General features: G+C 44.2%; 1 protein-coding gene and 1 long non-coding RNA gene across 2 annotated transcripts in view; one reads left to right on the top strand and one right to left on the bottom strand.

Moving 5' to 3' along the window:
- Positions 1-4,131: 4,131 nt before the first annotated feature.
- Positions 4,132-25,387, top strand: part of SORT1 (sortilin 1) — a 72,887-nt gene continuing 51,631 nt past the window's right edge. Inside the window, exons 1-3 of the mRNA XM_075853636.1 lie at positions 4,132-4,447; positions 10,701-10,757; positions 21,271-21,344. Coding sequence (XP_075709751.1) covers positions 4,211-4,447; positions 10,701-10,757; positions 21,271-21,344 — 368 coding nt within the window. The 5' untranslated portion in view covers positions 4,132-4,210. The remainder of the gene's footprint in view (positions 4,448-10,700; positions 10,758-21,270; positions 21,345-25,387) is intronic.
- On the bottom strand, positions 10,961-12,248 carry LOC142741261 (uncharacterized). Its single transcript, XR_012881051.1, has 2 exons — positions 12,167-12,248; positions 10,961-11,346 (listed from the first exon to the last, which is right to left on the bottom strand). It is a non-coding gene; the product is annotated as an uncharacterized LOC142741261 (long non-coding RNA).

The following is a 25,387-nucleotide window of genomic DNA, read 5'->3' as shown; positions in this document are numbered from 1 at the left end:
GTTCCCTACAGGGGGGGCTGTATAGCGTTCCCTACAGGGGGGGCTGTATAGCGTTCCCTACAGGGGGGTCTGTATGGCGTTCCCTAAAGGGGGGTCTGTATGGCGTTCCCTACAGGGGGGGGCTGTATGACTTTCCCTACAGACACCCCCTGTAGGGAACGCCATACAGAACCCCTGTAGATAACGCCATACAGACCCCACTGTAGATAACGCCATAAAGTCCCCCCTGTAGATAACACCATACAGCCCCCTGTAGATAACGCCATACAGCCCCCCTGTAGATAACGCCATACAGCCCCCTCTGTAGATAGCGCCATACAGTCCCCCCTGTAGATAGCGCCATACAGTCCCCCCTGTAGATAGCGCCATACAGTCCCCCCTGTAGATAGCGCCATACAGTCCCCCCTGTAGATAGCGCCATACAGTCCCCCCTGTAGATAGCGCCATACAGTCCCCCCTGTAGATAGCGCCATACAGACCCCCCTGTAGATAGCGCCATACAGACCCCTCTGTAGATAGCGCCATACAGTCCCCCCTGTAGATAACGCCATACAGCCCCCTCTGTTGATAGCGCCATACAGTCCCCCCTGTAGATAACGCCATACAGCCCCCTCTGTAGATATCTTGAGATTCAGTCCTGCTTGATAGGTAACAGTGCAGTAAGCTAAGCATGATAAGATCATCTAAATTATTGCATCTCAGTTGCATGAGTGCTTTGTGTTATATTCAATGATTCAATTTAACCTAAGTCTCTAAATGTGGGCAAAGAAAATAAAAAAACTATACTCACCTCCTCCCTCGCCTCCGTTCACCCGCCGCAGCCCCCATCCTCCTGTCTCGGTCTGTGTTACAAGTGTACAAGGCTGCACTGGTGACGCGCTGCCGATGGCACGTGACCGCTGCTGCCAATAACTCCTCATTGGTGTGCTGCTGAGGACAGTAGTTCCACAGCAAATCGCTGTTGAGGGCATTGATTGGCTGCAGCGGTCATGTGCCATCGACCGCGCGTCACCACAGCAGCTTTGTAAACACAGAAAGGGATAGGGGCTGCGGAGGGGGAACGGAGGCGCCGGAGGAGGTGAGTATAGGTTTTTCATTTTCTTTGCCCACATTTAGGGACTTAGTTTAGATAAGAATTTAACCCGGAAAAAAATGTGTTACTTGTGTTCTAAACTGGTAATAAAATGTACAATATAAATCTTCCTTCATAATTTTTATTAGTAAGGTTTATTTTTATATGCATATATATGTTTAGGTAACTTTGTCGGTATTGGGGGGGGGGGCGGGGGGGCCCTGGCACATTATCTGCACAGGGGCCTTTTGCAGTCTGTGTCCGCCACTGGATCAAGCGGCAGAAGTACTGGGTCCCCTGGCTGTGTGTGTGTGTGTGCACCACGTGGCATGGCCGCCGCTGTCCCATTCAAAGCGGGTCCAGCTCTCTGCTGTTCACAGGACAGGGCAGAGGGCAGTATGGGGGAGATGGGAGGGTGTATTCTAGCCGTCTGGCTATTCTGATTACCCTGCGAGTGGGGAGCTGCGCCGTCCCCCTGCAAGGACATCTCTTCTGTCTGCCGGCACGAGGCAGGTAAAGATGGCCGCCGCTGGGGCTGAGGGAGCGGTGCGGCCTGCCGCCGAAGAAAATAGCCGTCCAACGTTGGTGGAGCAGGAGCGACCTGATGCGACGCTGCAGGGGTAAGTCCAGACCCTTGAGGTCTTCTTGTCCCCATATGTGGGCACCTGTTACTGCGGTAGGCTGCGGGTGATGTGTGGCAGGGCACGGAGCTCTTCTCTTATGCGACCGGCGCCATCGACTGCTGGCCACGCCCCGCCTCAGTAACGTTAATGAATGTGTATGGGACTGCACATAGTGAACAACGCAGGATCACTATGTGTAGTGTAAATGAATGGGGAGAAGTGTGTGACGCTGATTGGTCAGCGTCACACAACACCCACTTGGTTAAAAAGTAAAAACATGTCCAGTTGTCCATTAACCCCTTCCCGCCGCAGCGCTTTTTCAGATTTTAATTTTTTCCTCCCCACCTTCCAAAAGCCATAACGTCTTTATTTTTACGTCTATATAGTACTACGAGGGCTTGATTTTTGCGGGACGAGTTGTAGTTTTTCGTAGCACTATTTATTTTGCCATATAATGTACTAGGAAAAAGGGAAAAAAATTATTTGTGGGGTAGAAAATGAAAGAAACAGCGATTCCTCTATGGTTTTTTGCGCGCCGTTTTTACGGAATTCACTGTGCAATCAAAACAACATGTTAACTTTATTCTGTGGGTCAATACGATTACGGCGATACCAAATATATATATTTTTTCTATATTTTACTACTTTTACAAGTAAAAACCTAAGTGTAAAAAAGAACATTTATTTTGTGTCGCCAAATTCCGAGAGCTATATCTTTTTTATTTTTCCGTCGATTAAGTGGTATGAGGGCTTATTTTTTGCGGGATTAGCTGTAGTTTTTTAATAATACCATTTTGGTGTACATGCGATGGTTTAATCACTTTTTATTTCATTTTTTGTGGGAGATTAGGTGACCAAAAAATAGAGATTCTGGCGTTTAGAATTTTTTTTTACGGCGTTCACCGTGCTGGTTAAATAATGATATATTGTAATAGTTCAGACTTTTACGGACGCGGCAATACAAATTATGTTTATTTCTTTTTGGAGGAAGGGCTTAACAGGTGCACAAAGATGGCGGACCTGGGGGACTTCATTAGGCCCCCAGGCAGCCATTGCAACCATCGCCCCCCCCCCCCGCAATTGCGTTGCGGGGGGCGGGATGAGCTGTTAGAGGGGGTCGCCCCCCTCTTTCTAACGATTTAAATGCTGCGGTCGCTATTGACCGCTGCATTTAACAAGTTAAACGAGCGGGATCGCGCTCGAGCGTGATGCCGCTCGTTACTCTGAAGTGTCGGCTGTAACAAGCAGCAGACACCGGCATCGTATGGAGCGAGTTCACTCCGTGAGTCCGCTCCATACTTCCCCTACCCGACTTTGGCGTATCGATATGTCAAATGTCGGGAAGGGGTTAAGAAAGTCATTAGCATAAAGCTAAAATAGCTCATAACTCCGTCAAAAATGATCGTTTTTCTAAATAAAAAAACACTGCTGTAATCTACATTACAGCGCCGATCACATCATGTACAATATAGGCCACTTATAATGTGGTGACAGAGCCCCTTTAACCCGCATGGTGAACACCGTAAAATATCAAATAAACAATGGCAAAATTGCTGTTTTCTGTTGATCCTGCCTTCCAAAAAGTGCAAAAAAAAAAGTTGTATGTACCCCAAAATGTTACCAATAAAAGTCGTTCCACAAAAAAAGAAACACCCATACAGCTACGTCAGCCCTAAAATGATGGCCCTTAGAATATGGTGACACAAAAACACTTTTGCGCAATAAAAACACTTTTTTCAAAATCAAAAAGTAGTAAAAGATAAAAAACGACAAACTTGGTGTCTTGTAATTGTTTTTTTTTTACCATTACGCAAATTGCGACTTTTGGGCAGGTTTACAACTTTTACTACGCCAGTAAAGAATGATAAATCCCCCCCCCCCCTATGTATCTGGATGAGATTTATTTTAAAACTGGTGCAAAAAAAAAAGTGGTTGCCCATGGCAACCAGATTCCAATTCTCATTTTTAGAGGAATTTTAGAAAATGAAAGCAGAAACCTGATTGGTTGCCATGGGCAACAACACCAATTTTCGTTTGCACCAGTTTTTGTGTCTGCAATGGAAGTAGTGAATGGCCGCTGTCTGGGAACTGCATAGCACTATGAACGTTCTGTGTACCGCATCGTTTATCCAGGACCTCTATAGGGCTACAGAACGGGGTGTAACTAGGTCTTTATTGATGCTACTTAAAATGGAGAGATTTTATAGTAAGAACTTACCTGCTACAAGATCTACGCGCCTTCCCTCTACACGTGAGCAGCACATAAATATTGTCCTTGCCTTGCAGCCCAATCACAAGTGACCACTCCTGAAATAACCAATCAGGGACGAGCTTCTGAGCTGACACCTGCTTAGCTAGGATGTTGACTGTGGGCGGAGCGCATCAGGGCGCTGTTACCTTTCTGACCAATGAAAGAAGAGGCGCAGGAAGAGTGACGTCTTCTTCAGCCAATAAGCGGCTAGCCATATTGTACCTGTCAGTGTGCTGGCTGCGGCTCTGGATAGCTCGCCTAGTGATGGGTTTCATTGTAGTGACGGGGCTGCAGACCCTTGTGTTTCTGCTCTCAGTGGGGTCAGCGCGGGCTCTGCTTCCGTCTGATCAGCTGGATAGCCGCTGTTTTGCATGGCGGCGCGATGCGCCATGGGTCTCCCGGGTGCGAAGGAGTGCACTGCCCGACATGTTGCCCAGCACCGATGGGACCTGCCAGCAGTCCATGGCCTTCCAGGACATCCTTGGAAAAGAAACGCACCCGGTGAGGCTTTTGGATGTGCAGAGGTTCTGAAGTTTGACTCACTGCGGAGTCTGGAGCTATGGGCTTTTATGTGGGAGCAGTCAGATCTGAGGTTACAGATGGTACAAGTTTATGTTGGGTTTAGGTACTTGGGAGGTGATCTACCTGATCCTGTGTTATATTTATGTATGTGTGTATATACCGTATATATACGTCAGCCTGTAATGCTGCTCATATGCATCGGGAAGTGGCTTGATGCCATGTTCTGGGTGCATTGTATGTTGGTTGGCAGCTTTATATTACTTCCTGGTTATGGTGAACAACCACCAAAGAGATTGTAGTAATCCTGTTCACAGCGATTGGAAATCATTAAATTGCATTTGTTCACCCATCAAAATCTGTCCTCACAATTCTGGTGTATATTACAACTGGCTGAAGGTGACACTCATCTAGTAGTAATCGCTGACCCCCAAAAAAATACACATTTGGATATAAAAACAAACCTCTGCTTTATTAAAGGCTGATTACCATTCATTCTGCTTGATATTGTGACATTGGGTGTAGGTTTGCTCCATGTAAGTGGTCTCATTGGAAATCTAAATATCAGAAGACCTTTAAATCCAAATAGGTGCAGAAATATTACCCAAAAGCTGTTCCCATGGAAAATCGTTCTGATTGTAGTAAGGGTATGTTCACACGAGGGCGTCCGTAACGGCTGAAATTACGGGGATGTTTCAGCCTGAAAACATCCCCGTAATTTCAGCCGTACCGGCATGTGCAGGCTCTTGAACGCCGCGTCAATTATGGACGTAATTAGCACTGCTATTCATTGGAGTGAATGAATAACGGCTCCAATTACGGCCAAAGAAGTGACAGGTCACTTCTTTGACGCGGGCGTCTATTTACGTGCCGTCTTTTGACAGCGGCGCGTAAATTACGCCTCGTGTGAACAGACAAACGTCTGCCCATTGCTTTCAATGGGCAGATGTTTGTCAGAGCTATTGAGTTGCTATTTTCAGACGTAATTCGGGGCAAAAATGCCCGAATTACGTCCGTAGATAGCCCGTGTGAACATACCCTTAGTCTTGGATGACTTATGTGAAACGCCACAATTGTTTGGATAGCCACTACCAAAAACGTCCAGCTGGTCTGATGCATAAGCGATTTAAATGGACACCTATCGTTTAGTCATTACACATTATCACTGGTTCTACTTACTGAAGATGTTGTGATAATGTTACTTTATGACTTTGTAGGGCCTTGTTCACACAGTGGAGATTTTACATGCATTTTTTTTTATAAGCAAAAACCAGCATTGGTTTCAGGAGACCAGACCTATAAGGTCTTCCTTGATATATTTTTTTCTGTTTAGGTTCCGTTCCTGGTATTGACTTAAAAAAAAGAATACATGCAAAATCTGCACTGTGTGAACAAGGCCTAACTGTGTATTGTTCCTTTTAATGCTTGTTCACACGAATGTTGAAATAGTCCGTGTGACGACCATATTTTTTTTAACGCCCATCACACGGCTGCGTGTATTTCTATGGGGCTGTTTACACGGCCGTCGTGTTAACGGATCATGTGAACGGCCCGTGGAAAAAAAGGACATGTCCTATCTTTGTAATTTTTTTTCACAGATCCTCTATAGACAAGTCTCTCATGGCTGATTTGACACACGTTTGTCTGAATAAAGCCATAGTCTTGTTCCAGTTTAAGGAAATAATCCTCTATTGCTACTTGGAGACTGTCAGCAAGTAGCATAGGTGACTATTCTTCTGCGGAATGTAGTAATGATCGGGCTTCTGCAAACTTCGCTCAACTTATACCTCCATTTTTATATGGAGTCGAACAGGATACATTAGTCTACAGAAGTGGCAAACACCATGATACTAGCAGAAAACCGCCCAAAACTGCAATTTGGGCTCTGTTCATTTTTGCGCCGGGTGCCGTTTCTTCAGGGTCCACTGTTTTTCACGGTAAGAACAGCATAGACTGCAGCGATATTTGTGTCCTCAAAAACCTGACTGACGCCATAATAAATCAATGGGATTCTTTATGATCTAATAAAAAATAGATTTGGGTTACTAATCTACAGTTGGAAATGAACGAAAGGAAAACACTATTGGGGTATGTTCACACGGCCGTTTTTCGGGCCGTAAATGCCCAGAAAAAGGTCCGAAAAATCGGAAGCACAACGCCTCCAAACATCTGCCCATTGATTTCAATGGGAAAAACGACGTTCTGTTCCGACTAGCAGAAAAAGAAGTGCAAGTCACTACTTGGGACGTTTTTGGAACCGTTTTTCATAGACTATTGAAAACCGCTCCAAAAATGGCGGTGTAAAAACAGCGAAAATCGCGAGTGGCTTAAAAAACTTCTGAAAATCAGGAGCGGGTTTCCCTTGAAAACAGCTCCGTATTTTCAGACGTTTTTGAGTTTGCATGTGAACATACCCTTAGAAGTGGTCTTATGTCCCATCTTCTTCCCCCCCCCCCCAGATCATAATGTGTGTAAGGATATGGCCTCATGCACGCAACCGTACTGGTGTGCATGGCCGTGACACTCCGCGGTCCACCATGTGCATTAATTTCTATGAACCTGGACCGCAAAAAGACATGTCCCATCTTTTTGCAGTGCAGGCTCCTGGGCAATGCACGGACTGTGGAAACCACGGTCGTGTGCATGGGCTCATAGAAATGAATGGGACGGCAATTCACCCGCAGATTTGCGGGTGAATTGTGGCCGCAAAAACACGTTCGCGTGCATGGGGACTAAGGCTTCATTCACATCTTTCCTTCAGGACTCCGTTCATGGGTTCCCCTGATGAAAAGCTCCAACGGAACCCATGAACGGAGTCCCGACACAGATGTGAATAAAGCCTTAGTTTATACTACTGTTAGTATACATTTAGAGAGGATTGAAAGATTAAACGGAAAGCAACGGTTCCGTTCGATTTACCATTGATTTCAATGGTAATCGTTTTGTTTCAGTTGCCTTCTATTTGTCTCCGTTCACTAGGTTTCCATTTTTTTTTTTTTTTTTTTTTTTTTTTTACAGAATCAAAAGTGCAGTCCTTTTAGGGTATGTGCACACACACTAATTACGTCCGTAATTGACGGACGTATTTCGGCCGCAAGTCCCGGACCGAACACAGTGCAGGGAGCCGGGCTCCTAGCATCATACTTATGTACGATGCTAGAAGTCCCTGCCTCGCTGAAGGCAACTGTCCCGTACTGTAAACATGATTATACTACGGGACAGTTGTCCTGCAGCAAGGCAGGGACTCCTAGCGTCGTACATAAGTATGATGCTAGGAGCCCGGCTCCTTGCACTGTGTTCGGTCCGGAACTTGCGGCCGAAATACGTCCGTATATTACGGACGTAATTAGTGTGTGTGCACATACCCTTACTTGTATGTGTTCAGTTCCGTATTTCAGCTAGGCGTGAGGGGTACAGCTCAGTCCAGTGAAATGTTAGACTTTACAGTCGCTTCTGTGCTGTGTATTTATAAGTCCTCCGTAGAGATTGTTCTGATATGTAACTTGCATATCTGGTTTTGCAAGTGTTCTATAACAGGCGTAGTGCCAAATGACCTTCCCTACGGCACTCGCCCTTATGTGACTACATGCTTATGTATTGTTTTTTATTCAATTTTGCATGCACCGTGAAAAAGAAGAATTGAGGGGGGTAGCAATGGTGTGTTCTATCTGTGATGCTATTGTGTGATGCGATTTTTTTTTTTTTATCTGTTTTTTAAATTTTTATTTTATTTTTGCCCGTGTCAGTAGCTGCCTTACCTTTTTATTAACTACCTATTTGTACATGCTTAAAGTCCTTAAACCTTCCATTGTACATGCTTAAAGGGAACCTGTCACCAGCATTTCATCTATTGAGCTTTACATATCCCTCACTGGCCGCTGCTATCAAAAGTTCATTGCCGTTCTCCCGATCCTAAACTCCTCCTCTGACTGTAAATAACGGTCTGCAAACATTTTGCGCCTTTTATCGTAATAATCCGGTGTCCCTTTGTGCGCACACACCAGAAGAGGACATCAGTACATAAGCGTAGGATTTTGTGTGCTGGGGGGAGTCAGCGAGCTGTCAATCAAAAGTAAGGAGGCGGGGTAAACTCGGAAAGACTTGAGGAATGAAGATGTGACTCTTTTCAAACGAAGATTTGACTCTTTTATGCTCATTAGCATACGGTGTGGGAACTCTAAAAAACTGAATACTAAGGCCTCATGCACACGACCGTAGTGTTTTTCTGGTCCGCAAATTCCAGGACCGTGTTCCGTGAAATGTCATCCGCAGTTCATCCGTATGTAATCCGCAAAATGCGGATGAAAAAAAAAAAGCCTAGGTAAAACAGGATGACGACAGAACTCATTCCCGCTCGTCGCCTAGCAACACTTCCGCAAACTGCGGATGACACACGGAGGTGTATCCGCAATTTCCACGGGCCCATTGACTTCTATTGGCATGTCCGCATTGAATTTGCGGCCCGTAATAAGACATGTCCTGAGTTTCTGCGGCACGGATTTGCGGACATGCGGAGACCCGTGAAAACACGGATAGTGTGTATGGGCCCATAGAAATGAATGGGTCCGCAATTCTCCCGTGGATTTGCGGGGGAATTGCGGACGCAAAAACACGGTCGTGTGCATGAGGCCAAAAGCTACAGAGCCGACTAAGAAGACAATTATAGGTTATATAGAAATGATTTTTCACCCACTACCACCAGGTATTTCTGGTTTAATAGGTGAAATGCTGGTGACAGGTTCCCTTTAAAGTCCTTCTCCAACTATTTTATCATGCTGTTTTTTTAGGTCCAGAATCCTGTGCTGATTAGTTTCTGAATATATCTACGTAGCGGTCGAAGATCTGTCTTCCTAAACCGGATCCAAATCTCCTGCATAGATTTAGAAGATAACATTCTGCCTGCAACTGCCATTAGATGGAGCATAAGAGCTTACTGCACAGGATCTTGAATTCAGTGCATAACCATGTGCCATTAGCTGAGCTCCCTCTAGTGGTGGCTCTAGGCAGCAAGCATGTTATCTTTTGAATGTATGTCTATGCAGGGTATTTGGTGCTCTGTATCAGAAAAACATCGCTCCAGCGCTATAAGGGCTTGTCCATACGTAACGGATTTGCTGCAGAAAATTTCCACAGCATTTACGCATCAACTAGCAGACCATACGCTGCAGAAAATACTTTCCGTTTCATGCAGGGATTTTTGCTGCGGTTTCTTGGTGGGTTTTTTTTTTTTTTTTTTTTTTTTTTTTTTTCTCAAGGGCTGTGTGAGGGTGATATTTCTCCTTCCTGTGAGGTCATTTCCACCCCTGTAAGAAATTCTGCAACGTTTCCGCAGCAAATTACGTAGTACATCACAAAAACGCAGGAAGTCAGTCTACTTTCTGCAGCAATAATTGACGTGCTTCAGAACTAAATTTACGCACCGCAGGTGAATTTCTGGACTGAATTTTTCCACAGCGTGTGGGTGACATTTGTTAAATGACACCCACTTTGCTGCTACTGTATTCTGCTGCATATCTTCCATTCACAATTCCGAACTGAAAATACGCAGCAAATCCGTTACTTCTGGACAAGCCCTGAAGATGTATTAACAAATTAATCGGCTCAAAGTATTTGATAAAAAAAAATGGTATTCCAGGGTGTGCATTCACTTTTTTAAAAGCACTCTTGTTTAAATAAATTATGGGATAACAAAAACCTTATGTGTTGAATTGTATGGGCCCTTTTTTTACCGTTTTTTTTTTTTTTTCTACATGTCTTTTACAACTCCAAAAGTTGTGAGGAGCCGCTTTGTTCACACGTGGCAGATCTGTTGCAGCAGGTTTATTTAAAAAAAAAAAAAAAAAATGCACATGCTGCGGAAATTAGTATTTCTAGTTGCAGAAATTTCTGTAAGCCTTCATTCACATCTGCGTAGGGACTCCATTCATGGGTTCCGTCTGACCTTTCAGTTAGGGAACCTATGAATGGAAACCGTAGGTTTCCGTTTGCCTCACCATTGATTTCAATAGTGACGGATCCGGTGTAAATGGTTTCTGTTTGTCACCATTGTGTGAGGGTTCCGTAGTTTTGACAGAACTAAGAGCGCAGTCTACTGCGGTAAAGAAACAGTATGTGTCTGTGGAGCTCTGTTCACACCACGTTTGGCAGTATACATCGTGGAAAAAAATTATCCAGACTTGTACAAGCTCTGCGGACAACATTGATTCTTAACTTATTTTCTTCTTCTCTAATCCAGGGCACATTTGACCCAAGTGAAGAGCTGTCTTTGGTGTGGGTTGGAGATAGAACAGGCGTAAGTAATTGAAGCTCTATAATTATCTGTATAGCGCTTATATTGGTGTCTTTTTATAGATCTGTCCCCAGTGGGGTTTACAATCTAATTTCCCTATGATGTGCATACACATACACAATGAACCATTTCATATGAAGCTAATCTAACTTAAGTGTTGGGAGGAAACCCAAGTACGAAGAAAAAAAGACAACAGAAACAAGAGATGAGCAGCCAACTTTCATTAAGATGTTTCCCCGTTCAAATTCAATCCCATGGTCCTAGCGCGGACTACTATGAAGTACATGCGGTCATGACACAACAAGAACCTGCAATGCGTTTGTTAAAGGGGTTGTACTCTGATTTCTCCATCAGTCCTATAGACTGATAGGAGTGGCAGCGTGCGTGTTTGACTGACGCTCCATTTGTACTCCTCACTGCGGTCATGTAGGAAGGAAAAACGGGAGGATCGGGACTACGTTCTAGTGATCGTGGGGGGCCTCCAGCAACTAGACTTAGTTGAATATATATGACACTGCACAGCTCTGTAACAATTAGTCTTCTTCCTCCGTCACCCTGGATCGCTGTGAGTGGAGAGGGCTATACACACGACCTGAAAAAAAAAGCAGTTAACAATAGATCAACTGTCAGTTTTTCATGGCTGTTTTACATCAATGTGTCTCAAAATTTGAATCCATGTTCCAGCCATCTGACCGTTTTTTCCACCATTTGCCGTTCGTTTTTCCATGGACGATAAAATTCATCCATTTTTTTTATTTGTTAGGGTTTTTTTATTGTCCCAGCCACCTGAAAGCACCACAGTGCCCATGAAGATAGTGACTCAATACAACTGTAGGTAGTGCCAGTGCATATGTAGATAGCGCCAGTGTCCCCTGTAGGTAGTGCCCATATAATGCCACAGTGCCCATGTAGATAGTGCCACACCCCCTGTATATAGCATCCTCCTCCCTGTAGGAGCGTATTCAGACAGTGAGTGACGTCAGGGGTTAACTCTAAAAGCGGAATCCCCGGCCAGTGCGATCTGACAACGGAGATTCCACTTCCAAAGGGAGCTTAGGTGGTGCTATCTACAGGAGTTTGTGTGTGGCGCTATCTACAGTGGGGGGAGTAGTACGGGGATCTCAAAGACACGGCAGACATGAATGTGCAGCGCTGCTCACGCTGAAGCAGTACTGCACTCATTAAGCTCCGTTCAACACTGTCAATGTTTATATACGTGACAACTGCACGGAGCATTGGCAATTGGAACGTACACAGCCGTATGGCAGTCGTGAAGGGGTTAACTTCCATGTGTTTTGGGAATTCTTTACAACTTATTATATTGTATGTTCACACCAGGCGGATACTCTGCATAAAAGTACATACAGTTTCTGCCCTGGAGCCCGCAGGAAATTCCGGCCGAAAGAACGCACCAAATTGTGGTACAGCTTATCTAGCGGAATATCTGCCACGGAAAACAAGACGTCCTGCAGCCTGGCCTCCTGGGATCACATTTCGTTCCATGTGATCATTGCAGCCAAACGTCCTCCTAGGAAGCTGGGCTGCATGGTATCAGAGGGTTGCGTCGCTATGACTACGGGTAAGTATATGCAGGGGTTTGTTTTTTTTTTTTACTCTTAGAGTTGCGATTTTTTTTTTTTTTTTTTTTTTTTTTGGTGACGGAATCACAGCTTTTCCGCTTGAAAAATCGCAACATGTGCTATTTGTTGCAGGTCTTTCTGCCCCATTAAATTCAATGGGGGAATACCTGCGACAGAAAATATGCTATTTTAAATCATAAATTGACATTCTGCGGATTAAAAAACCGCCCTGCAGGTAAATTTTAGAAAAGAGTATTTTTATTTTTTTTGGGCAGATTATTTTACACAGTGTGTTCTGCTACTGTAATACTCTGCGTAGTGCAATGAAATCCATTGCAGAAAATCTGCCTGGCCTGTACGACAACAGAAGAACGTGTCGCTGTGATAAAGGGGATCGGGGTAAGTATAAATTTTTTTTTTTATTTTATTTTTTTTGTTCTACCGCTGTTTTCCACAGCAGAGATTCCACCATCGCTTTTTAAAAGAAACACATTGAATTTAATTTCATTGTATGCTAGAGGTTTAAACAATGTGCCTAATGTGTAAATCTACATGGTTTCCTTTTTGTAATTGCATTCTGGTTTTGTCACCACCTCTCCTATCCTCCGGTAGTTCATAGATTCCCATAAAGTTAAGTCCTGATGGAGACCGTTGATGATAATGTCGTAAAATGGGTAACTAGCGGATTTTTAATTTCTCCCTTTTTTTTTTTCTATCCGAGATACGTTCACCTATGCGTATATGTAGTTTCCGTTTTGTTTTCCCTATCTATATCTTGCCGCTAGGGCAAGTAATGGAATATATCACCGTATTGGAGCGACACTTAAAAAATTGTACTTATATAGATTAATTTAAATAAATTGCCCCTTTGGGCTCGGTTCCCACGTAGCGTAAACGCTGTGGAATTTCCGCAACAAAATTGTGTGAAAATTCCGCAGCATTTTCAGTAGCTGCAAAGTGAATGAGATTTAGAAAATCTCATACCCACGCTGCAGAAAAAATATGCACAGAAGTCGTGCGGAAAGTGTTCTGCGGGGTGTTTCTCAATTCTGCAGCATGTCAATTTATGCTGTGTGTTCTGTGCGGAGATGCTGCATGTTTGGCCCATAGACTTCAATAGGGGGCAGAAATTCCACAACAGATTTATGGCAACAGCGTTTACGCAGCGGAAATGCAGTAAAAACCGCTGGAAATCTGCAGGTGCGCATATACTTTCTATAACCAACCAATGTTTAACACTAAATACGCAGAGAAAATGCACTAATTGGTGCAGATTTTTGTGACCGATCTATCAGCTTTTTTCTAGAGATTCTTCTGCAGATTTTCTGATGCAGAAAATCGGCAGCGTATATATAACGCCTCTTGCACACAACAGATTTCGGGCCGTGAAAAACGGTCCGAGTGTCGGCTGGATTTCCCGGCCCAACCGCGGTACAGGTGATGCTAGAAATCCCTGCTGTTCCGTACTGTATCACTTTTTGCGGGAAGGCAGGGACTCCTAGCATCGTAAAATGTCTATTATGCCAGGAGTCCCGTTCACCTGTATCGTAGTCGGTCCGGGAAATCCAGCCGACGCTCGGGCCGTTTTTCACGGACCGAACTCGGTCGTGCGTGTGTCTTTTGTTTTTTTTTTCTAAATGAGCCACGTGCAAACATGTCATACACATGCCCATGCCAGGACAGGAAACCTGAGGAGCTATAAAAAGGTTCATACCCCCTCCACACCTCCTTTCCTGTTTTCCGGACTGGTTGTCCTGGGGAGCTTCTGCTCCCATTGGAGATGTGTATCTAATTTTTTTACTTCACACCTGGGGCTGAGGACTGGAAGCTGGAATTAATTTGCCTTCCTTTCCTGATATATGGTATAAGTAGTTGTAAAACGCAGCCTATTTACCTAGTCTGCTTCCTCATGTCTGCTGTGGCTGGGTTCGGGAACATGCTTGTCCGGCGGCTCTTTCCTTCTTGGAAGGAGGAGTGGTAAACACGCTGTGGGCAGGTAGGATTCTCAGTGTGGTCTGGACAGTGTCTGAAATGCGTCTCAGGCACTTCCGGTTCGACTGTCGTCTCTTCCGGTGGAGTCTGACATGCCAGTAACAGGTGGGAGGAATCGAAGCACTGTTGGACGCTATATACATAGGCAGCCAGCTCCTGCAGGTCCTCTGGGGTTTCAGCCAATAATTACTGTGAGCTGTAAAACCAGAGACATCACAGTGGTTTATCACCATTCCTGATACTGGTGATGTCCATTCAAGAAGTGCTGACCCATCAGAAGCCTCCAGGCCTCAGAGTTCAGTATTTGTCCAGTGGGATGATGGGATCCACTGGACATTTGGTAAAGATGCTTTTCCCATTATCTTAATGGTTTTTCTCTATGCCTTATATTATTATAGACTACTAAAGTGGTCAAAAGTCAAGCTCTAGTAAAGCCAGGACTTGTGGAATCTGTAAAAAGTCTTTATCATCCTCTTACTCTAAATCCCTTTGTGAAGTCTGCCTGGATAGGGTCATTGCTGAGCAGTCGCCTTCTTTAATAGACCGTATCAAACAAATTGTGAAGGATGAAGTGGCTTCCTCATTGGAAGCTTTTAAGAAGAAGAGTTCTCAGTCTAGTGCCTCGGGTGCACCCTCTGCTCCCTTTAGTGCTGATGACTCTGGCTCCGCTTCAGATGAGGGTGAAGTAGCCTCTGAATCAGACTCGTCTAATGAAGAACACTTTGGTAGTACCTCCTTCCAGGCAGAAGATACTGAACATTTGCTAAAAGCAGTTAGGACAACAATGGGGTTAGAGGATATCAAGGGATCATGTGGGTGTGGATGCTCCAGTAGCTAAAGTATCGAGAAAAGGGGACCCCCCCATTGAAGATTTGGGGAGTTTTGGGATCCCATGGATAGAAAAGCAGATACCCACAGATCATGACAGTATGTATGTGGACCCGCTGGGCCGTACTGCCGTAGTGGGATAGCAGCTGGCCACACAGTGTACAAAGTGAAGTCTATAGTCCAAGTAAGTGTACCTGCAGTAGTTGACCGTAGCGATGGTTAGACTCGGATGGGACCTTGGCAGCAGACACCAGGCGTGGTGTAACACAGCAGACATGATAGGTGGCACAACACAACTCCAACTCTCTTTGGTACAGGAACAAGGTAGCACGGGATACAGGTAGCAGGAACGGGAACACTGGGAACTGGAAAACATGAATGGACCATTTGCAAGACTAACACGGGTAAACACAACAATGCTCAGGCAATGAGTCAAAGGGCAGCGCCCTTCTTATAGTCCAGGGTGATTAGACAATTCTAAACATGTGCGCGCTGGCCCTTTAAGGCCGGGACTGAGCTCGCGCGTGCACCCTAGTGGTCACTGTAGACCAGGCCATCTCCGGGAAGGAAGGCGTCGGCAGGATGCGAGGAGTCTGCGGCCCTGGACGTTACGCATACCTTAGGAGCTCCTGGGAATCTGCGTCAGGTAGCCTTAGACCTAGCATTGCTGCTACTTGTGAGGCTAGGTCTATGAAGGTCTGGTTGGGGCAGTTAGAGATACACCTAAAAGATAAGACCCCAAGAGAACAAACTATTGCCTATCTCCCTTCTTTTGCAAAGGCTGCAGACTTTCTGGCAGATGCATCGGCTGATGCAGTAATATTATCAGCTAGGGCTGCGGCTATGTCTAACTCTTCCAGCAGGGCTCTGTGGGTTAAATCATGGAAGAGTAGAGATCAGGGATTCAAAAATAAGCTGTGTGGGATTCCTTGTGAGGGAGATCTATTATTTGGGTCCCGTTTGGATGAGCTATTAGATAAGGCATCCCATAGAAAAAAAGGGCTTCCCCGTCCCTCAGCCCTCCGGTTCCCCCCATGGGAATCGGGGTTTTTTCCCGAAATCATAGATCTAGACCCTCGGGTGGGGGGGGGGGGGGAAGGAAGGTTCCCTTTAACAAAAAGGATAAAAGGTTTATCAGCAATGATATCAGCCCTCCAGTGGAGGGGGGGGACGGGGACTCTCTCTTTTCTCAGGCCTGTGGAAAAATCTCAACCAGCCCCTGAGAGCTAGGGAGTATATGAGAGGGTTTTCAGACTAGAGTTTCTCTCTTCCCCTCGGGAATATTTATCCCAACAAAAAGTCCAAGGTCTGTTTTCAAAAGACAGGCCTTACTAGGGGAAGTCCAATCCTTGATTCAGAAGGGGATGCTAGTCCCGGTTCCCCTGGCAGAGACTGGAAGGGGTTTTTACCCCCCCCTATTTATAGTAAAGAAACCCAATGGTAAGTTCAGGGTTATCAACCTCAGGTTCCTGAACAAGTTTTTAAACATACAAAAGATTCAGAATGGAAACTATTGCCTCAACTATCAGTACGAGGCTCTTCCCTTTTTGGGGTCTCTCAGGCCCTGAGATTTTTCACAATGGTAATTTCAGAAATGGCGGTATTTGTCAGAATCCAGGGGTTACTTCTAGTACCCTATCTAGACGACTTTCTACTGATTTCGTCCTGTCACCAATCTTTGACCAGCCACTGTCAACTGCTCTGCTCTATCCTCTGAGACCTGGGGTGGAATATAAATCGGGAAAAATCCGCTCTAGCCCCTCCAAAATCAAGGTTTTCTTTTGGGAATTCAGCTAGACTCCACTTGTCAGAAGTGCTTTCTCCCCCCTCAAAGTCCAGTCCCTAAAGAACAGGGTAATGTATCTCTTTATTTCCCACCAGTGCTCCCTCTGGAAACCAATGTCCATTCTAGGCCTTATGACCTTCGCTATCCCAGCATCAGTCAAGGCCACTTCAGGGGGAGATTCTTGGCCTTTGGGCTGGTTCCTCCCTCTCTTTGGACACCAAATTTCACCTTTCTTCAGAAGTGAAACTCTCTTCTGTGGTGGATAAAGGCAGAATTCTCCAGTCTGGGATGCCCTGGTCAGTTCACAACCTGGTCAGCCTCACCAGAGACGCAAGTCCATGGGGTTGATGGGCTCACTTGGGGGAGGATCTCTGGCAGGGAAGATGGGATCTTTTGACCAGCTCTTCCTCCTCAAATCTCAAGGAACTGATGGCCATAAAGAAGGGTCTCCTAAATGCAAGTCCCCTATTACAGGGAAAGGATGTCCGAATTTATTCAGACCATTATATTGCAGACTTCCTAAGCAGAGTCCGAATCAGGCAAGGCGAGTGGTGCTTGAACAGGGATATTTTTCTGCAGATTGTTTCCAGATGGGGTCTTCCTCTGATGGATCTTTTTGGCATCAGAAAGCACAAGCAAGTAGGGAAATTTTACTCTTTGAACTCTCTAGATCATCCTCTAGCTGTGGTCTCTGAGTCAGTCCTGGGGTCAGGAATTGGGATTTGCCTTCCCACCCCTTTTGTCTTATTCCTAGGGTATTAAAGAAAATCAGGGAAGATAGAGCTGCAGTGGTTCTAATTGCTCCAAGGTGGCCCAGGAGAGCCTGGTTCCCTTGGCTCATGTCCCTGTGAGTTTCTCCTCCTTGGGTCCTTCCTATCAGGAAAGATCTTTTTTTTCAGGGTCCCCTTTTCCATCCGCATCTCAACAAACTTGAATTGATAGAATGGAATTTGAGAGGTTTATTTTCTTTAGAAAAGGTCCTTCAGGCAAGGTAATAGACACACTCTTAGCCAGCAAGAAGAAAGTGACACCTAACATCTACTTCGAGAGTTTGGAACACCTTTACTAAGTTTGTAGGTTCAGAACAAGATCCTCTGACAGATCCTAACATACCAGTCATTCTAAATTTCCTACAGGCAGGTATAGACAAACGACTTAGACCCGGTACTCTGAAGGTCCAGATCACGGCATTGAGTCTTCTTTTTTTCTTTCTTTTTCTTTCTTTCTCCCTCTTAGGTCTGTAGTAACACTTTGGGAACTAAATACTGTCCTCTCGGGCCTTTCTCAAAGTCTCTTTGAGCCTATTGAAAATATCAGACTACTAACCATAAAATGTACTTCCATTATGGCCATTACTCCTGCTAGGAGGATTTCTGAGATGGAGACTTTTTCTAAGCTCACACCCCCCCCCCCCCTTTATACTAAGGTATCGGATGACCGGGTGATCAGTAAACCTCACAACGCCTTCCTTCCAAAGGTAGTGTCAAAGTTCCATACTTTGCAGGATGTCCTACCTTCCTTCTTTCCTGACCCAGAGAACATTCAGGAAGAAAGATTCCACTGCCTGGATGTCACGAGATGTCTTCTGAGATATCTAGAGGTTACTCCTCATTGGAGGAAAGATTAAAATCTCCTACCGTTTCAGGGAGCTTGTAAAGCTAGTAAGGCTTCTACAGTATCCATTGCCATATGGATTAAGCAGGCAATACAATTAGCTTGTGTCCTTATCTCTTCCTCCACCAGTAGGGTTTGGAGCTCATTGAACTAGGTTAGTGGCCACTTCCTGGGCTGAGAAAGAAGGAGCCTCTCTTTCTCAAATTGGTAAGGCTTCTACATGCTGTTCTCCACATGCCTTTTTTTTTTTTTTTTTTTAGGCATTATCGTCCGCAGGTTGTTTTTGGAGCAGGTGCTTCCTTTGGTAGCAAAGTCCTGCAGGCTGTTGTCCCTCCCTGATGACTACTAGGCTAGTCTCGCATGGGTGCTGTCATGAGTGATGGAAGAACAATAATTACCTACCGGTAATTGTTTTTTTTTGGAGCCATGACCGCACCCTATATATTCCCTCCCTTTATAAGATTTTATTTGGCACTAAGTCTGTTTAACTCTCTATTCTTTCCTCCATGTGGAAGTCTGTAGGTCATCTGTTTCAAGATACCTTTTTTAACTTTTTTTTCACTCCTCTGGGTACTTCCTTTATTGCAAATCACTGAGGTTTGGAGGGGGTGTGAACCTTTTTTACCTTAGGTTTCCTGTCCTGGGATGGGCGGTCTCCTCGCATGGGTGCTGTCATGAGCTCCAAAAAAACAATTACCGGTAAATAATTATTTTCTTTTATACAGGTATTAAAAATTCTGCTCCCATACCTTTCTTAGGGTATGTTCAGACAGGGTGGATGTGCTGTGTAAAAGTACACAGTGTACCCGCTGTGTGTGTCGCAGGGAATTTTGGCCAAAAAAACCGCACCAAATTGTGTCGTTTTCTGGCTAGAATGTCTACTGCGGAAAACGGCAGAAAAAAAAAAGGATACTTACCATGGCGACGCCTCCCTCCGACGTCCTAACGCTCTGCAGCCCTGGGATGACGTTTAATCCAATGTGACTGCTGCAGCCTGTGATTGGCTACAGCGGTCACATGGGATGAAACGTCCTCACAGGAGGCCAGCGCAACCGAAGAAACACAGGCTTCTGGGTAAATTTACTTTAATGCTATTTGTTGCAGGTTATACCTCCCCAATGCATTCAATGGGGAAATCCCGCAACAAATAAGCCGCGTTTACGCAAATACGATTGACATGCTGTGGATTAAAAAAAAAAACGCAATGCAGGTCAATTTCTGAGCGTTTTTTCCACTGAGCATTTACGTAGCGTGTGGATGAGATTTGTTCAAATCTCATCCACTTTGCTGCTACTGTACTATGCTGCAGATTTTTACGCTACCTGTGAACTGACCCTTATACTACATGAGGCCCCTGTCACAGTAGCCCAGTGTAGCCCACAGTATGTGGGACAACTGCTGTAACCGAGACAATCTTCTGATATTTTGCATACAAATGTCTATATACTACTCTTCATTTGCTTCCTTATTTGTGCTGTGCAGAGTCTGTATATGTTCTGCCACACATCAGCATTGTCTTTACTTTTCCTGTGTTTTTTTTTTCTTTTCTCCCCAAGTATAAATGTGTGAATATTTTGTTTGATGGCTTGTAAACTATCACTCCAGCACATATTACTTATGTGGTCAGAGCAGATCAGTATTATTCACACGCCGCATATTCTACATTGCTGAGACTAATTTTTAGCTGCCTTTTCCCCCAGAAATCACAGTGCAGGGAAGGGGGAGGAGTCACAGGATTGAGAATAAGGCCTTATTCACACTGTAGTGTTTTAGCTCATTATTTTGCATCAGTATTTGAAAATGTGAGTAAGGTCTTTTTAGATAGGTGTTCGTCCCAAAACTGGGACCCGCATCTCTCTTGAGAACAGAAGTCCCCGACCCCAGTCCCTACCTGGTGAGGCAACCGCTGCCAGACGAAGACTCAGAGGAGAGGCGGTCTGAATTAGGGTATGTTCACACTTCTTATTTTCGGCCGTAAACGGGCGAAAAATCTGAAGCCGAGCGCCTCCAAACATCTGCCCATTGATTTCAATGGGAAAAATGGCATTCTGTTCCGACGGGCCGTTTTTTTACGTGGCTGCAAAAAAAGTGCATGTCACTACTTGAGCTGTTTTTGGAGCCGTTTTTCATTGACTCAATAGATAAACGGCCGTAAAAAAAGCCATGAAAAACGCGAGTTTGCTTAAAGTCTGAATATCAGGAACTGTTATCCCTTGAAAACAGCTCCGTATTTTCAGACGTTTTTTTTAGTAAGCGTGTGAACATAGCCTTACAGAAATTGCCGAACTCGCTGCTATGCTCCAATTCGCTTCTATGGAAGATATGTAAAATGCGTAGCAGAGTGAGCTCGGCTGTTTATGTGGGACTCCTGTTCAAGCATTTGACATATCCGGTGGCTATGCTGTAAATGTCCTAAGATTGGACGACTCTTTTTAAGAGAAGGGAGAGCGAGCATGTGGAACACCCACTAAAATATTATTGCAGCTCACCAAATGTAAAAAAACTAAAACATAGAGATCCTCCAACCTCTCCAAGTACAGAAATGGGCAAGTTTTTTTTCTTCTGCTCTATGAAAAAGGTGTATATTAACGGTCTATTAGATGCCGCCAATTTTGTTCACAGGGAAGCACAACATATTTTATTTCTAAATGTCACACGTTGGTGAGAAATGTAAATTTTAAAGTGAAGGCATAATTATTCCATTTCCTTTTACCAGGTTATTCTTGTTCTAACAACTTACCGGCTTCCTCTGATCATAGTTTCCTATGGGCAGTCCAAGCTATACAGGAGGTGAGTTAATAACGGTATGGGATTACTGGATTTATACTTTGCTTAGTTATGTAAGGTTAAAGTGACATTCACGTTACTACAGTATTTGCTCTTCACATTTACTCTATATATTAGTAAGGTTGAATATGGAGTCCATATTGGTCAATTCATCTTTAAATGAGGCTGTATTATACCTTTTTATATTAACCCCTCAAGTCCAAGCAATTTTTTTTATTTATTTTTTTCACTTCCCGTCTTCCAAGAGCCCTAATTTTTTTTATTTTTTATAGGGTTGCTGTCAGTCTCTAACTGACCGCTCTAATAAATCACACTACCTAAGTAGTGTAATGTATTAGGGTATGTTCACACGGCCTATTTACGGACGTAATTCGGGCGTTTTTGCCCCGAATTACGTCCGAAAATAGCGCCTCAATAGCGCTGACAAACATCTGCCCATTGAAAGCAATGGGCAGACGTTTGTCTGTTCACACGAGGCGTACTTTACGCGCCGCTGTCAAATGACGGCACGTAAATAGACGCCCGCGTCAAAGAAGTGACCTGTCACTTCTTTGGCCGTAATTGGAGCCGTTATTCATTGACTCCAATGAATAGCAGCGCTAATTACGTCCGTAATTGACGCGGCGTTCAAGCGCCTGCACATGCCGGTACGGCTGAAATTACGGGGATGTTTTCAGGCTGAAACATCCCCGTAATTTCAGCCGTAACGGACGCCCTCGTGTGAACATACCCTTAGTTTGAAGATCAGTGCTGTAGGTCTTCAATTCCCCAAGTGGGACAAAAAAAAATAAAAAATTATTTCATCCTAACGTATAAAATTGTAAAAATTAAAGTTATAAGTTTAGGCTTTGTTCACATCTGCGCTAGGGCTCCATTCCGACTACGCTATTCCGTCAAATCGATGGAACCCCTTTCACAACGGAGACAAACGGAAACCATTGGCACCAGATCAGTCACCAATGAAAATGGTGATGGAAACTGAATCTTTTGGTTTCCGTTTGTGTTTGTCAGGCCTCCGTTCTGAGGGAAAGCTACGTCGGAACGGAGTCCTAAGGCAGATGTGAACGAAGCCTTAAAAAAAGAAACTGCCTTTTTTCCTATAAGAAGTCTTTTTATTTAATTTTTTAATTTTAATTTTTTTTTCTTTTACTAGAAAGTACACAAATTTGGTATCACGGCGTTCATAATGACCCAAACTGTTTTTCCTGCATGGTGAACACTGCAAAAAATTTTAATAAAAACAATTCCAGCATCTCTATTTATTTTGTCACTACCCCTCCCAAAATATTGAACAAAAAGTCACTTGTACCCCAAAATAGTGCCAATAAAAACTACAACCCGTCCCACAAAAAAACAAGCCCTTACACAGCTTTTTGACTGGAAAATAGAAAAGTTATGGCTCTCAGAATATGGTGACACAAATTGAAAAAAAAAAAAAGAATGATTTTTATTGTGCAAACGCTGTAAAACAAATAAATGATATACATATGGTATCGCCGTAATCTTATCAACCTGCAGAATAAATAAAAATTATCATTTTATAGCCCACGGTGAACACTCTCTTAAAAAACATTGCTCAATTTATGGTTTTTGGTCACCTTGCGTGCCAAAAAAATAGAATAAAAAGTGACCAAAAAAATCGCATGTACCCCAAAATTGTACCAATGAAAACTACAGATTGTCCCTCAACAAATAAGCCCTCACACAGGTTTGTTGTAGAAAACCTAAAGTTCTGGCTCTCAGAACTTAGGTCTGGTTTACACGAGCGTGTGCGTTTTGCGCACGCAAAAAATGCTGCGTTTTGCGTGCGCAAAAGGCACGTAACAGCTCGTGTCATCAGGGTATGATGCGCGGCTGCGAGATTATCGTGCAGCCGCCATCATTATGACACTCCGTTTGGATGTTTGTAAACAGAAAAGCACGTGGTGCTTTTCTGTTTACATTCAGAGTTTGACAGCTGTTGCGCGAATCACGCGCATCCCACGGAAGTGCTTCTGTGTGACCTGCGTGATTTTCACGCACCCATTGACTTCAATGGGTGCGTGATGTGCGAACAGCGCACAAATATAGGACATGTCGCAAGTTTTTTTTTCAGCGTACTCACGCTGAGCAAAACTCACGGACTGTCTGCATGCTCCCATAGATGTACATAGGTCCGTACGACACGTGTGAAAAGCACGCGCGTCGCACGGACGTATATCACGCTCGTGTAAACGAGGCCTTATGGTGACACAAAATGTGAAGTCTGTTCCATAAGCGGATTAGATTGGGCACCGTTTATGAGTGTGACACTGACCACACATCTGTGTTCTAATATTTATTTACCATATTATTATACCCTCTTTATGCCCTGATGTACTCCGCACAGATTACATATGCCCCCATATTATAAACGGAAATACCAGCAATACCCCAAACTCAACTACTAGCGAGCAAAGTCTGTGATCTAAAAGCCAAATGCCGCTCCCTCCCTTCTGAACCTTACAGTGTGCCCAAACAGCAGTTTACGTCCACATATATGGCATTGTCATACCCGGGAGAACCTGCTTAACAGTTTGAGGTATTTGTCCTCAGTGGCACAAACTGGACACCACATATTGTGCACTAAAATGGCATATCAGTGGAAAATTGCAATTTTCACTTTGCAACGTCCGCTGCGCTTTAACCCCATCGCACACCAATACTTAATAGTATGTTGTGGTATGGGGGGTGATGTATGGAGCGGGCTCACATGCTGAGCCTGCACCATTCGATATTGGTGTCTGCTGTGTATTGCAGCTGACACCCGGAACGAACGGACCGGAACAGCGATCGTGCTGTTAAAGAAGCCTGGAAAAATTACAATATACTGCAATACATTAGTATTGCAGTGTTTTGTGCTAACGAGCGCTGGTTCAAGTCCCCTAGTGGGACGAATAAAATGTGTAAAAAAAAAAAAATGTCGAAGCATCTGTAAAAGTCAGAGCGATTGCAATAATACCATTCTTTAACTCGCACGGTGAACACAGTAAAAACGAAACCCCCAAAAAATGTTTTCCAAATTCAGCCTCCCAATTTTTATTTTTTTTCAGTTTCCGAGTACATTATATGGTACTTTAAATGGTACCAATAGAAACTACAACTCCTCCCGCAAAAAATAAGCCCCCCTCACCACACTATTGATAAAAAAATAAAAACTTTATGGCTCTTGGAAGGCAAGAAAGTGAAAAACGTCTCAATCCTGAAAGTGTTAATTAATTTCTAATGAAAAACACCTGTGGGATCAAAATGCTCAATACACCCCTTAAAATGCCTTAAGGGGTGGAGTTTCCAAAATAGGGATCACTTCTTGGGGGTTTGTTTGACCTCCGAGCCCTGCAATTGTGGGCCAATGCTGTGAAAATCACGAAAATAGACCTCAAATGCGCATGTCGTATGTCCAGATGATGATGATGATGAATGCCTTCGAGGGGTGTAGTTTCCAAAATGGGGTCACTTCTTGGGGGCTTTCCACTGTACTCTGGTACCTCAGGAGTTTTGCAAATGCGACATAGCACCCAAAGACCAATCCAGCAATATCTGTACGCCAAATAGCGTTCCTGCCGTTCTGAGCCCTGCCGTGTGTCCAGAGAGCAGTTTATGACCACATGTGGGGTATTGCCGAATTTGGGAGAAATTTCTTTACAAATGTTGGAGTGCTTTTTCTCCTTTTATGCCTTGTCAAAATTAATAATTTCTATACTTTTATTGGAAATTTTTTTTTTTTCTTTTTATGGCCTAATTCCACTACATTCCGCAAAAAACCTGTGGGGTCAAAGTGCTCAATAAACCCCTTGATAAAGTTCTTTTAGGGGTGCAGTTTGCTAAATAGTGTGTTTTTGGGGGTGTCTCTACTGTTTTGGCCACCAAATGCCTCTTCAAACCTGATATGGTGCCTAAAATATATTCTAAGGCCTTATTTACACGAACGTGTCAAACGTCCGTGGGACGGCCGTTGAAACAGCGGCCGTCCCACGGATCTATGTAATTCAATATGGCCGTTCACACAGCCGTTGTTTCAACGGACC

Source organism: Rhinoderma darwinii, chromosome 2 (assembly GCF_050947455.1).
Source record: "Rhinoderma darwinii isolate aRhiDar2 chromosome 2, aRhiDar2.hap1, whole genome shotgun sequence".
Taxonomy (NCBI): Eukaryota; Metazoa; Chordata; class Amphibia; order Anura; family Rhinodermatidae; genus Rhinoderma; species Rhinoderma darwinii.
Note: the sequence above shows the minus strand (reverse complement) of the source record. Positions and strands in the feature narration are given on the sequence as shown.